The 14,478-nt window shown below is 38.5% G+C and overlaps 1 protein-coding gene across 1 annotated transcript; it reads left to right on the top strand.

Annotated features, from left to right (window-relative positions):
- Positions 1-1,396: 1,396 nt before the first annotated feature.
- Positions 1,397-14,446, top strand: Ltv1 (LTV1 ribosome biogenesis factor). Its single transcript, XM_026397609.2, has 11 exons — positions 1,397-1,542; positions 2,533-2,664; positions 3,736-3,903; positions 7,554-7,641; positions 9,331-9,469; positions 9,809-10,064; positions 11,630-11,757; positions 12,857-12,996; positions 13,479-13,531; positions 13,719-13,919; positions 14,048-14,446. Exons 1-11 carry the CDS (start codon positions 1,540-1,542, stop codon positions 14,156-14,158), a joined length of 1,419 nt encoding a protein of 472 aa, XP_026253394.2. The 5' UTR covers positions 1,397-1,539; the 3' UTR covers positions 14,159-14,446.
- The last annotated feature ends 32 nt before the right edge of the window (positions 14,447-14,478 follow it).

Below are 14,478 nucleotides of genomic sequence, written 5' to 3'. Positions count from 1 at the left end.
GGAAGTTTCCTTAGGCCTAAAGCACTGATCTGCCATTTACTAATCATGTGACCTTAAGAAAGTCACTTGGTTTATATTTTTTTTATTATTATTAGTTGTTCAAAACATTACAAAGCTCTTGACATATCATATTTCATACATTTGATTCAAGTGGATTACGAACTCCCATTTTTATCGCATATACTTATCTTTTAAAAAAAATGCTTCATTTTTAGTATTTGTAAGATGATGAAGATAGTAACACCTCTCCCACAGTGTTGTGGTGGGGAAGAGATGAGATAATTCAGGCAAAGTGCTAGACCATCAATTCACTTAAATATTGAGTGTATGTGCCAGATATTAGATACAATAATAAATAAAACAGATGGAAACAAAACAAACCCTGCCCTCCTGGATCATTTTTCTAATTTCTAACAAATACTAATAATGAATCTCTAGCACATAGAGTGCTATGTGTTATCTATTTCAAAGTATTGTCTCGAGGCAAGTTTTGCGGTCCTAACCTGTCTATAATTTTTACTGCATGGAAAAAATAATATTCCACAAATATTTGTAATGGTAATATGTTGGGCCTAATTATAGACACGTTGCAAGATAATTCAGACATGGGGAAGATGCCAGTAATTGGGAAGAGGAAACACAATTGAGGACAGTTACTACCGATAAAACTTTCAATGGAAATTAGATGGAGATTTTATTTTGTCCAAGAAAAGCTGAGAGTGCTTCAGCACCTGCCATAAATCTTCCCAAGAAGATATGCTTATGGCTTAACTCGGTTAAACCAAGATAAAACATTTTGAGGAACGACTTGGAAGAAAACTAATTTCACAGTAAGATATGCAAACCCCAGAGATTCATATATTATTTTATTACTTCCATGCCTCTACAGTCAGCATTTTCGGAGGTTTTGTTAACAGGATAGGTGGAGGCAGTTTATTGAACGGCATAAGGCAGAGGTCGGATCAAGTCTGGGGTTGCCTGCAACAGCAAGGCCTGACCCTGTTGCTAGGCAACCGACTGTGGCCCTCGCCTTAGAAAGGAGGGAACCTGATAGCTCACGACCTGTACAGGGCTTTTGTCTGCGACGGTTGGGAAGGACTAGGTAAGGGACATCAGTCAATAGTGATGCTAGATTTGCCCTGCTCTGGGTAGAGAACGCTACAAAGGGAAGCTCAACCATAAGTACCAACTCGCTCACGCACCCCAACAGAGCAGCCCCACGAAGCCCCCTTTCCCCGGTGCCAGAATTCCTTCTGACAAGCGCCGCCCGCCCGGGGGCGGGAACCGAGCAAGCCCCACCTCCCGTAGCTCTCGCGACAGTTGAGGCGGCGCCAAGAACGTAACTTCCGGCGGCGACCCATCGGCTCCTTCGTGATTGGTCCGTTTTCACAGGCTGCTGCGTGACGTACCGCCTGGGACCTGTGGTCGCACGTGTGTCTAGGCCTAGAGACCGGCCCGTGACCCGGCCCGCGGCGTCCCCCGGGATTTCGAGGGTGTGGTGGCTGCTGTGTTTGGGTGTGAGTGCCGCGCGGCTGCAGTATGGTGAGCAAGCCTCGTTCGTCTCGGCGACCCGGCGCCGTAGTTTTGCTGAGGCCGGGTTGGTTTCGGTAGTGCCAGTGGCTACAGCTCCCTCGGTCTGAATTATGTCAGAGGCTGCTTGACGCACAGTGATCCGAAACGGGCCGTCCCCCTCATCCCCGGGCACTCTCCCCAGAAGGAGTAGTCCCGAGAGGGGGCTTTCCTTGTACCCTAGGGGCCTGCACCTCTGCACGGCGTCAGTTCATAGAAAACCTGTGACACCTGACCCGATCGCTGCACCCCCTGCTTCCTGGGGTTGGGCGGAGCGGGAGCTGCTGGTCACTGCAGGCCCAGGAGTGGCAGATATATCTTCTTGTTCACTCTGGGGGAAAGACAACTTGTGGGAGAGTAAGGTTGGGCTTTTATAAAGAAGGTCACTCAGTTGGTTTCTGTTTGGAAAATTAAGGTTGAATAGCAAAATAAAAAAGTTTGGAGATGGAAATGAATCTTATTAAACATAAGCCGCTGTTTGTGTCCTGGTTTTCTTTACTAATTGGTAGAGAGATGTTTACCTGTCTGGAACACCCTACTCCAGATTGTCTTGTGGCAGGCTCACTATCCTGGTTCATCCTGTCACGGCAAGGTCCCCATAGCACCCAGTCTAAAGGGACTCTTGAGTCATTGGCACAGCACCATATTTAATTTTCTTCACCTGAAATCATTATCTTGTTGATTTGATTGCTAATAACAGGAACCTTACATCTGACTTCCACTGATATATTCCCATCTCCCATAAGGAGGTCTGTCATAGAATAAGTGCCCAACTAATAATGTTTTTTAAAAGAAGTCATGGGTTCTATAGCACACAGGTGCCATTGCCTACCCTAAAATTGTAGATCTGAAAACTCCATTGATCCTTCACATAATTCATTGAAGCTCCCTGTGAGGTCTAAGGTATTATTTACTATTTTAGATCCTGTTTTAATGAATTGTCTTAATTCTCTTCCTTTGAAGCCTCACAGGAAGAAAAAGCCCTTTATAGAGAAGAAGAAAGCTGTCTCTTTTCACTTGGTCCACCGGAGCCAACGGGATCCTTTAGCAGCAGATGAGACTGCACCCCAGAGGGTTTTGTTACCCACACAGAAGGTAGTTTCTGTTCTTTAGCCAGTGAATTTATAAACTATTAGGGCATTTGTTTGTGTTTTTCATGGTGCTGAGGATCTAACCACAGCCTTGCATATTCTAGGCAAGAACTCTACCACTGAGCTACACTCCATTCTCTGCTAGTTGTTTTAATAAATTGCTGGCCAATGATGATTCTCAAATAACTGGTCTTCTGAGAAATAGTCTGTGACTCAGTTTTCAATACATGTGCTAAATTTTTGCATAATGTGTATTTATTTTGACTGGGAGGGTAAAGCATCTTCATTTGAGATGTTTAAATGAATAATTCCTATAAAGTAATGATAAACATTTACTAAACCACCAGCTACAATTCTGCATGATGTTATTTAGGACACAACCATATGCTCAACCTCTGCTTTCCCGAGATCTGCCATTTAGAATAGTCTTTTTGTAAACTTCATTTTGCCTCCTGGTCATTCATCTCATGAAATAGAAAATATCTGAGCTCATGCATTAGCTTTGGAAAATGTCAGGGAGCCTTGAAAAGGATGATTTGATTTTGTTAGAGTATACTTGTTAAGTGTAGATGACATAAAAGAAAGTGTTGGGGAACAGTAGCCATATTTTAGCTCTTCAGTACATTGAGAAAATTATACTTTCTTTTCAAAGCCTGTAACTCTTCTAACCTTCCAAATACATGATGTATGCATTTATTTCGTAGCTTGAAATGTTACATGAAAATGTTTAGTAGAAAGAATTGTTTTTGTTCCTGTTTGTTTTATTTATCAAGGTCTTGCTATGTTGCCTGGGCTGGTCTTAAACTTGTGGGTTCAAGGGATCCACTTTACTCTCTCAGCTATCCGGGGCTGTAGGCATACACCACTGCAAATGGTTTGTTTTCATTGCATTTTAATTTTATGTAGAATATGGTTTAGAAGTGCTACATTTCCTAAGTTTGTTAAGAATTCTTTGTCTCATTCTTATAAGCCATCGTTCATGTGCCATCTGCCTCCTAGTCAGGAATTTGTGCTTATAGTATTGCTGAGCCCTATCCAAATAAGGGGTACTAATTTCATTTTGTTGTTGTCCAAGATAAATGATGAAGAAAGGCGAGCAGAACAGAGGAAGTATGGTGTATTCTTTGATGATGACTATGACTACCTACAGCACCTGAAGGAACCGTCTGGGCCCTCAGAGCTTATTCCTGCTAGTACCTTCCACAGCAGCAAAGATGAGAAAGAAGAAACTTCAGTAATTCCAGTAAGCCTTTTTAGCAATTTAAGCATGAGAGCATGAATGTGGGAAAGAGTGAAGAAATGACTGTTTTTTTTTTTTTTTTTTAAAGATAACTGTTTCTAGCAAAAAATGGTGTCTATATGAAAAGCACAGATAGGCCATGTCTCCACTTAAAATTGTATATGTATGTGCATACCTGTATCATCAGGAGAAGAGTAGGCCATCTCTTCTGGTGGCAGGTGGTAAAAGTCATAACATTTGACAGTTTCAGGACTTCTGATTGGTGAGTCACGTGAGGCAGCACTTTTCAATAGAGGAAAAGCAGCTAACTTCACATTAATAACTGTTTCAGGATCATAAACTGTTCTAAGATAGACTATAAGTTTTATGAACTATTTAGATCTTGAACCCTTTTGTAAAAGCTGCAGGCTAACCATAAGAGAAAACAACATAAATAGATTTTAATGAAATGCCTGTTACTCTTCCCAACAAAAGTGCAGTCCATTTTAATACTTTTATCTATTAGGTAGAAATGAAGGCATGTGTTTATATAAAACTAGTTCTGCTCATTCCCCTCCATCCCTTCCATTTATGTTAAGGATGCCCATGTTGTGTGCTTCTGTTTTAGCGTAGAGTAAATTTTCCTGTGGGAAGCTTTTATATTACCTGGCAGTTAAAATAAAGGAGATTTTCGTTGGTATTATAAACAAGAGGAAGAGATTAAAAGGGGGAGCACCAATTCCCAGTTTTTTGTTTTCTAATCTTGTCTTGATCTGGTGCTTCTTTCCTCAGAAAAGATGTGATCATAGCTCTTCTAGTCCATAGCTTGTCTCTTATGCAGAGTTAAAAGTGTTAGGTTTCAGGAATTCAATTCAGAGAACGAGGTAATGACTGCAGCTGTTCCATTTGTAAACTAGGACATAGCTCTTGTAAGGCCCTGCATTCCACCACTGTGTTGATATCATAGTAGAACCAATTTCTCTGTTCTTTCCCAAGCCTGTTATATCAGAAGTAGGGTACTTTTGAGACTTCCTTCTGTACTCCATTGAGGGAGAGGAGAGGCCTAATAGTTGTTCAACTTCTTTATCTTTCCTGGGGAGAAAGTTTTGAATAAAGATATAATATTTCTTTGGCTGAATCATATTAAGGATTAAGCTTTTAATCCTTAATTCATTTTAGGTAAAAGAAATCTCTAATTGATTTTTTTTAATAGAAAAAAGCTATTGAATGGATACTTCAGTTGTATTTATAAGGACAAATGAATTATGTTTAAAAACAAAAGTGCCATTGATATTCTATAGTGCTGTACAAAAAAATGTAAATTAGTCCCACCTACTTTTATGACTTTAATTTGTGACAAACCAGAACTGAATAGACCAGATGTTTTAGCTTTTTGCTGCTGTGACTAAAGGATCTAACCAGAACAATCTTAGGGGAGGAAGAGTTTATTTGAGGGCTCATGGTTTCAGAAGTCTTAGTCCATAGGCAGCTGGTTCTATTCCTTGGGGCTTAAGTGAAGCAGGACATCATGGTGGAAGAGTATGGCAGAGGGAACTGGCTTACATGATGATCTGAAAGCAGAGACTTCACCCTAGTTACAAACTATACACCCCATAGCCATGCCCCCAGTGAACCACTTCCTCCAGCCACACTCAGCCTGTATCTAGTCAACAGTCAATCCTGTTAGGGATTAATTCTCTGATTAGGTCAAGTATATAACTCAATCATTTTTCCTTTTAACCTCTTGTATTGTCTCTCACATGAGCTTTTGGGGGACACCACATCTAAACCATAACACCAGAAATATTGAATAAACCTTAGAAACAACGTAAGGTAATTAGAAAAGACATTACAGAAATAATGCTTGAGCTTGTCTTAATTTTCATGAAGATGGTGCTTTGGCAGAAAATAGTTGGGCAAACTCAGAATAGGAACTACTGCAACCAAAAAAAAAGTTGTACTCTTCTAAAAAGGAAAGTAATCACTATCTAAACTCTTATCATGTATGTGACTGACTATTTCCAAGATTTGAAGAAATCTCCCATGGTTAAATTCACTAAATTTACTGAGGCTGAGCCCTTCCCCACTTTTTGTCTAGTAATCACAAAGAGTACTGTTTAAAAAAACCTAAGAATATATGTGTGTGTATAGTGCATGCATTTATGTATTGTGTATGGATATATAGTGTTGTGGGTCACAGTGATAGGCATATTGCTGCTCAATAAATTATTTTGAATTATCAAATGACAGGGATTGGACTTGATTTATGTGATCATCTTATACTAAGAAATTTGTACATATGGGGTAGGCCTTGATTTTATGTGGCCTTGAAAAATTGGGAGCTTAAGTACAAAGTGAAGACTGAGAACCTATTATAAATTTATGAAAATACTAAGGGAGTTTAATCAGACAGGTATGAAGGTTGGATTAGGGATGGACTAATGGAGCAGCTGTTGGGGCAATCTACATCGTGGTTAGTCCATAAATTGGATGGTGCCTGAAGGAGGGGAGTAAAGTCATTCTCTGCAAGAGTTCAAAGGGACACAGGGACAGAGAGGAATGATTATGACCACTGTAGTATTTAAGACAGCTGATGCAAAGAAAGGCTTTGTTGTTACTAGAGATGGGATGTTCTCTAGTCTTAAGAGAAAAAGATTAATTTTGTTTTGAAACTTTAGGCAAGTGGAGTTCAAGATCTGGATTTGAGTCCTGAAACCTCTCTCAGTGACCAGTTTTACCCTTTTAAGCTTCTATTCTTTCACTGAAATGCACATTTTAGATGGTAGAATTGTATGTCCAAATGTGTTAGTGGCACACAGGTGAGAGATTACAAAATGTAGTTGTGACATTTCCTAAGTTTGTGATAACCAATTACCATATACTATATGACCTAACAGAAATTTATTGTTTCTTTGTTCTGGAGGCCAGAAATCTGAAATCAAATTATTGGCAGGTTCAGTTCTTTCTTAGGGGCTCAGGGGGAGGATTCTCCTGCTTTCCTTATTTGTAGCTTCTAGAGGTTGGTGGCAATCTGTCCTTAGAGTTCCTTGGTGTATGGATGTTTCACTCCAGTGTGCCTCCATCTTCACATCACATTCTCCCTGATGTGTCTGTCTTCTCCTGGCCTCTTTAAGGGCATACTGGCCAGTGGACTAGAGCTCACCCTAGTTCAGTATGACCTCATCTTAACTACTTGTACAAGATTTAGTGCATTTTCTTTTGCTATTAATAACACCCACAGTCTTGAGTAAGTTATAAGGAAAAAAGGTTTATTTTGGCTCATGTCCGAGGTTGAGGGTCTGCATCTGATGATGCCCTTCCTGCTGGCAGAGAGTCAAGGCATCACAGAGAACATGTGAGTGATCTAGCAAACTGACTTTTATAGCAGACCCACTGTAGTCACATGAATGGATTAGTTCATTCATAATAACAGAGCTCTGATCACCTCTTCCTACCTGGTCTCACTTCTAATACCTTATAATGGGGAATACATTTTAACCTGAGTTTCAAAGAAAACAGACCATAATCAAACCATGAAAGACTTTATTTCAAATATGGTCACAGTCTAGGGGGATGGGTCGACATAAATTTTGAGGGGACACTTTTCAACCCAGTATAGTAGTTGGAAAGTATTTTGAAAGTAAACCTAACAATTGTCTAATTTCTTTTTTAAGAGTACTGGAATTAAGTTGCCTTCATCTGTGTTTGCATCAGATTTTGAGGAAGATGTTGGGTTGTTAAATAAAGCAGCTCCAGTTTCAGGTGTGTTTCATTTCTGTAAGTTTTCAAATGGATAAATTTGTGTTTTACAAACAGAAATGTAATGATGTAGGATTTTGCTAACCTTATTATAGGATTAAAACAATTGAGATGTGTCTGTAATTCATGTTAAAGATCATGAGGAAGGGACAGATATGGTCAGCAGCCTTTTGTGTTGTGCCATCAAATTCCTCAATTGAAGGGGATCACTGAGAAATTCAAGTTTATGGCAGTCTAATAGAGAAATTTTAAATCACCTAGCCTTTTACAAAGACGGTATCACATTCATTAACAATACTATAATTTTGAACAATAATCTTTTTCACAATTTCTCCTAAGAGTATATAAATATTTTAAAGAAGTTTTAATTTACTACCTATTCAAGGTACACTGAAACTGGTTTTTAAAAAGTTTTTAGCATCAACATTGTAGTTTAGAACAAACACAAAAATCCAAGTAGTGTTTTGATATTTTCTCCCAAGTTGCCTTAATTATTGACTTAACATTTGCATTGATTTATTGATTTTTTTTTCTTCAGACTTAAGTTGCTAGAGTGTTAGGTTAAACAGAACAAAGCATGGTCTCTGATCTCAAGGACTTTACTTCAGTTATAAAAAATAATAACTGCTAACTTATAGTAATATCAGATTGGTAAATACTGATGAGGCAAAGGGTACCAGACCCAGCTTCAGGTTGTTAGGCAAGACTGCCTAGAGGATGTTTAGGTTAATCTGTTTTTAAATTTTTTTTAAAATTTATTTGCATGGTGCTGGGAATCAAACCCAGAGCCTGTTGCATGTGAGGCAAGCACTTCACCACTGAGCAACACCCTAGCCCCCAGTTGATTTCTTAATAAAAGCCACTTGGAAGAAGGAGGGAGGGATAGAGAATTTATCCCACACAGAAGACTGAATGTCAAAAGCTGCGTGCATTTTAGCATGCCAGAAGGAAGGGTGAGGATTAGTAAGAAATGCAGCTGAGCCTGGTGGAGTGGCGCACACCTGTAATCCCAGTGGCTCAAGAGACTGAGGCAGGAAGGTCTGAGTTCAAAGCCAGCCTCAGCAAAAGTGAGGTGCTAAGCAACTCAGTGAGAACCTGTCTCTAAATCAAATACAAAATAGGGCTGGGGGTGTGTCTCAGTGGTTGACAGCCCCTGAGTTCAATCTCTTGTAGCCCTTCTTCCCCAAACAAAGAAATGCAGCTGAAAAGTTAAGCAGTAGCCATGTATCAGACAGTGTTGGAAGCTGTGTCGAATCAGAAGGTTGAACTTGAAAGGTTTTCTCTAACTTCATAGTTTTTTTTTATTAGATGGAAGAATATCACTGAAGAAACAGGTTGAGATTTATTAAAATCTCGAGAAAAAGTGTAATAGTGTATAAATACTTAATTTGAATTACTTCTAGCAGGTGAATTTTAAAGCCTAGTTTCTTCCTGCACGTGAAAGCTTTGAGTTGCTAAATAGATTAATATACATCTACAGTGGAAGAGTGTTTTTCCCAGTAGATACTGGAAGAGAAATTTTGCCTTTCATCTCTTGTTTTTAACTGGACTGAACTTAAGGTTTTAAATCATTCCTTTATCCTCACTAACTAAATAGAATCTGGTACATTATATTATGAGTACACAGGTTATATAAAGTGGATGAATGGTGCTTTCTTGGAAATTATTGCTCAATTTTTGTTTTCCTTTTAGGACCTCGACTGGATTTTGATCCAGACATTGTTGCAGCTCTTGATGATGATTTTGATTTTGATAATCCAGATAACCTACTTGAAGATGACTTTATTCTTCAGGCTAATAAGCCAACAGGAGAAGAGCTAATGGATATACAGTATGTGTGAATTGTTTCAAAGTGCAAATGACACAACTGGCTCCTTCAGTGAGAGGACTACCATGTTTTAGTAGGAAAAGACCTTCAAGAGTATTAATCTGAGACATCTTTATTTTAGAGCAGAAAATAATTTAGTTTGAGACATCAGCTCTTTATATATTGGTGGGAATAAAGTCAAATATCGGCTGCCACATCATTGCTTTTCTTATCCCACCAGCACCTCTATTCCCATCTGTATAAGAACCCTTCCTGAAACACCCTCCTGTTTTACTTATGTAAAGTTGAATTGATCTGTTATTAAATTATTTGACGAGTTAACTTATGACTCTTGGAATTTAGGAAATGTGAAAGTGAAGATGGCAGCGAGTGGGAAGATGTGGACGATGAGAAGGGGAGCAGTAGTGACGATGACTATGACACTGCAGGCCTGGTGTCAGATGATGACATGGCTGCCCCTGGGAAACCTCTTATACCCATGGAAAAGCACTTGTTCTGGGATGAGGAAACAAAAAGTCGGTTTACGGAGTATTCTATGACTTCCTCAGTCATGAGGAGAAATGAACAACTGACCCTACATGATGAGAGGTTTGAGAAGGTGAGGTCCCCATAAAAGATGTTTTAGTATTTTCTCTAGTAACTGTACTTCTAAAAAAATGAGAAAAAAAGCTACGACTTTCTTTCAAAGCCTGAATTGTAGTGTACTTGATTTGGTTCCTCTATCATGAGTTTTCTCCAGGGCTTCCAATCCTATTCTCTAGACTACCTTTACTATCTTTAGTCTCACCCATCCTGTCCTGTAGCACTTTCCTCCACCTCATATCTCTCTTAACAAGCTTATTTATTGTTTGTTGTATCTAGATTTGTCTCACATTGCAATGTTAGTTTCCCAAGGGCAGAGATTCTTATGTGATTTGCTCACTGGTACATGCCTAGCCCTAACGTGGTATCTGGCATACAGTAGGCATTCACTGTCCAATAAATGATGAGTGAGTTAAGGAATGGTTCCCTTCCAGGTAAACTCAAGACGGTTCTAACTTTGCTACAATCTCATAACATGTTGGGTTCCTTCTTCTGTGACGAGACGCAGACAGTTGCTGGGTGTGGTGGTAGCGTACACCTGTAATTCCAGCTACTTAGGAGTCCAAAGCAGGAGGATTAAAAGTTCGAGGCCAGCCTAAGCAAATTATTAAGACCCTGTCTCAAAAATTTTTAAAAAGGGGTGGGGATATGGCAAGAGCTCTTGGCCTGGCATGTGCAAAACCCTGGGTTCATTTCCCCAAACCAAAAGAATAAAAAGAAAGAAGCCAACTGTTACTACAAATAACCTCACTTGTCAGGAGATACATCAGCATTTGCATACTCTTTGACAAAGGCTAACATTGTAAATGCTATTTGAATAATATAATAAATACCATCCAAAGAAAAATAGAATTATACATTAATAGGAGGCTGTATTCAATTACAAGATCTTTTAGTCATAACCAAATAATTTGAAAATGTGTTTTTTTTATGTTTTTAGTTGTAGATGGACACAATACCTTATTTAATTTATTTATTTTTATATGTGGTACTGAGGATCAAACCCAGGACCTCACATGTGCAAACAAGTGCTCTACCACTGAGCCACGACCCCAGTCCCTTTTTTTTTGTTCCTGGGATTGAACTCAGGGGCACTCAACCACTGAGCCACATTCCCAGTCCTATTTTGTATTTGATTTAGAGACAGGATCTCACTGAGTTGCTTAGCACCTTGCCATTGCTGAGGCTGGCTTTGAACTCACGATCCTCCGGAGTCAGCCTCCCCAGCTGCTAGGATTATAAGCATGCGCAGCACCATGCCTGGCCTGAAGATGTTTTTAAAATGTTCTGAGGTAAGGATCTCTGCCTAGCATTTTATTCTCTAAGCTCAGTAGAGTAACTCATTTTCATTTTAATTGGAAGCCTATTTTCAGTCTAAATGTGAATCTGGAATATTGGCTTGAAATCTGAAATATCTTTTATATCCTATTATGGTGCTAAAACCCTGCAGATATTTTAATGGTAGTTACGATCTTAAAGTAGTTCTTAAATAATGAGTAGAAATAATGTTGACATACAACATTTAAATACTGGAGTTAATGAATTTGTTTATTTTTAATGGTATGTTTTTTCTATTTCAAGTTTTATGAACAATATGATGATGTTGAGATTGGAGCTCTGGATAATGCTGAATTGGAAGGTTCTGTTCAAGTAGATAGCAATCGTTTACAGGAGGTTTTGAATGACTACTATAAAGAGAAGGCAGAGAAGTAAGTAAACTTTCCTTTCCCTGTTTAGCTTGCCCCCCCCCATCTCCAAATGAGATCTGTAGTGCTACAGTGAAATTCTTGTCAGATTCCATTAGTAAGGAAATAGTACATTTTTTTTTATAAACTTTGGCTCATAGATTGCTTGTCAGTTTTGCCTGCATTTTGATATTAAGAATTCTGAAGCCAGCTGGGCTCAGCAGTGCACACCTGTAATTCCAGCGGCTCAAGAGGCTGAGGCAGGAGGATCTCGTTCAAAGCCAGCATCAGCAAAAGCAATGTGCTAAGCAACTCAGTGAGACCTTGTCTCTAAATCAAATACAAAATAGGGCTAGGGATGTGGCTCAATGGTTAAGTGTCTCGGAGTTTAGTCCCCAGTACCGCCTCCCCCACCCCCAAATAAAGAATTCTAAAGCTAAAAATGACAGTGGGAGCATGCTGGGAACCACATTTTCTGTATTCTTGACTTTAAAAAGAGTCATGGTTGGATAAGTGAGTGTCAGTGGAAAACGGGGAGTAGGGTGGTTCTTCTAGCCTCCTTGGCTGAAGAATTACTTCAACGTATGCACTTTTCTTTTCATGTTTCTGGAGTGCTGGGTGTTGCTGAGTATTCTGAAAAACAGGTAGTCATGGCTTATAAAGGAATAATAGGTTTAATCTCAGTTGATTTGCAGAACTGACTAATGAATTTTGTTCTGAATCAGTATCTGCATCAAGGTGACTTTTTTCTGAGAGAAACTCATGAGGAGTTTAAATCTGCCAGAAAGGTCAGATGTTCCATGATTTCTGAAATATGCAGATCCCACAGCAGGAAAAGAAGCTACACACTTGGAGTGAATGATATAAATACTTGGGAGAGATGGATTGGCTAGTGCTTTTTTAGGCTTTAAAAAATTCTGTCTTCTCCATCTTATTTAATACATAACCATATAAACTTGCCAATAGATCTCACTTATCAGCAGAGTGAATGTCTAAAACCCACTGACATAGGAATATGTGGGTTTAAAAAATTGTTAGAGTTTCTGTAGTTGTTTTAGTCACATATAATAATGAGGAATTTCCTGTCTCCTTTTGTCTTCATTTTTAAAAACATAACCAAAAGCTGTGTAAAATTGAATACTCTTGAACCCTTTGAGGATCAAGACCTACCAGTCAATGAGCTTGATGAGTCTGAGGAGGAAGAGATTATTACTGTAGTCCTTGAAGAAGCCAAAGAGAAGTGGGATTGTGAATCCATTTGCAGTGAGTATCTTTGTGCCTACTCTACTGCCATAAATGTGATAGTAATTTTAAAGTATTAAGTACATCAGCTTTGAAAAAGTACATCTATTTTAGTAGTAAGTTTTTAGGGAACTTATGAAAAGGGCTTAGAAAGAGTAATATTTTCTATTATTGAATTGTAAACAATTTAAAAACATTTATGAGGGAGACTCCATTGTTATTTTGTACTACAAAAACACCAAGGTCAGCAATCAATATAGTGACCTTAGTAATATATGCTGAACTAGAAGTGTACTTATTGATGTATGATTTTGGGGGGGAGGGTTGTGAAAAGAATTAGGAAGTAGTAATATTTCTATTAATGAGTTGTAAATAATTTTAAAATGTTTGAGAGAGACTCCAATGTTATTTCACATCACAAAAACACCAAGGTCAGGAATATAGTGGGATTTTAGTGCTTAACTGAAAGTGTACTTAATTAGTGCATGACTTTTGTTTTTTAGGTACATACTCAAATTTATATAACCATCCACAGCTTATCAAATATCAACCAAAGGTAAGCCCTGGTATCCTAAGCTTTTTGAAATGTCCAATATGGGAAGAGGAATATACAAATTTTCTCACAGTAGCTATCCCTTTGTGGCTGACAGCACTATTAGGAATAGCACCAGCAGTGTGTCGTTAGTGAGCTATTTTTAAGATATAGGAAATAACTCTAGTGTCATTTCATCTTTTTATTTCAGCCCAAACAAATCCACCTATCTTCTAAAACAGGAATACCTCTCAACGTCTTACCTAAGAAAGGGCTTACAGCAAAGCAAGTGGAACGAATGCAGATGATTAATGGCAGCGATCTGCCCAAGGTATCAACCCAACCACGTTCTAAAAATGAAAGCAAAGAAGACAAAAGAGCAAGAAAGCAAGCTATAAAAGAGGAGCGCAAGGTAAACTATGTTTTTTAAACACAAGATTTATAAAGATTTGGTGGAGGGGAAATTTCAGGAGTTTTCTCCTGTGAAAGTAGTCTTTATTAGTTTAAAGATATGAATAACATGAGGATCCTCTTATACAGGAACGAAGAGTAGAGAAGAAAGCTAACAAATTAGCATTCAAGCTGGAGAAAAGAAGGCAGGAAAAGGAGCTGCTGAACTTGAAGAAGAATGTTGAGGGTCTAAAGCTATAGACAGCTGAATGTTGAGGATAAAGCACGTTCCCCGTTATGGGCTCCTTGTTATGTTCAGTTTATCCAGGATGTTAAGAGCGACAAGGCTGCTTGCCATTTTTACTGGCAGATGTTGAAGAGAAAAATACAATATTTGTATTGTTTTCCTACCAGCAAGTTTCCCCTGTCAACTGTCTTGTAAATATTGTATTGTTTTAAATTTAATATTATAAGCTTAGATTTGCTCTAAAATAAATGACTTCATGAATGTGAAATGTTTGGATAAATTAAAGGAAAATATCTTCATAACTTGAATGGAATTGGTGTATTCATTTATTTGT

This window comes from Urocitellus parryii, chromosome 8 (genome assembly GCF_045843805.1).
Source record: "Urocitellus parryii isolate mUroPar1 chromosome 8, mUroPar1.hap1, whole genome shotgun sequence".
NCBI classification, from domain to species: Eukaryota; Metazoa; Chordata; class Mammalia; order Rodentia; family Sciuridae; genus Urocitellus; species Urocitellus parryii.
The sequence above is the reverse complement of the archived record's forward strand: the minus strand, read 5'-3'. Positions and strand labels throughout refer to the sequence as shown.

What these genes read in the sequence shown, in the direction of transcription:
- Ltv1 (XM_026397609.2), top strand. An exon ending in TAAAGCAGCTCCAGTTTCAG is followed by an intron (nt 7,642 to 9,330) that starts GTGTGTTTCATT and finishes TTTTCCTTTTAG; the next exon opens with GACCTCGACTGGATTTTGAT. An exon ending in GAAGAGCTAATGGATATACA is followed by an intron (nt 9,470 to 9,808) that starts GTATGTGTGAAT and finishes CTTGGAATTTAG; the next exon opens with GAAATGTGAAAGTGAAGATG.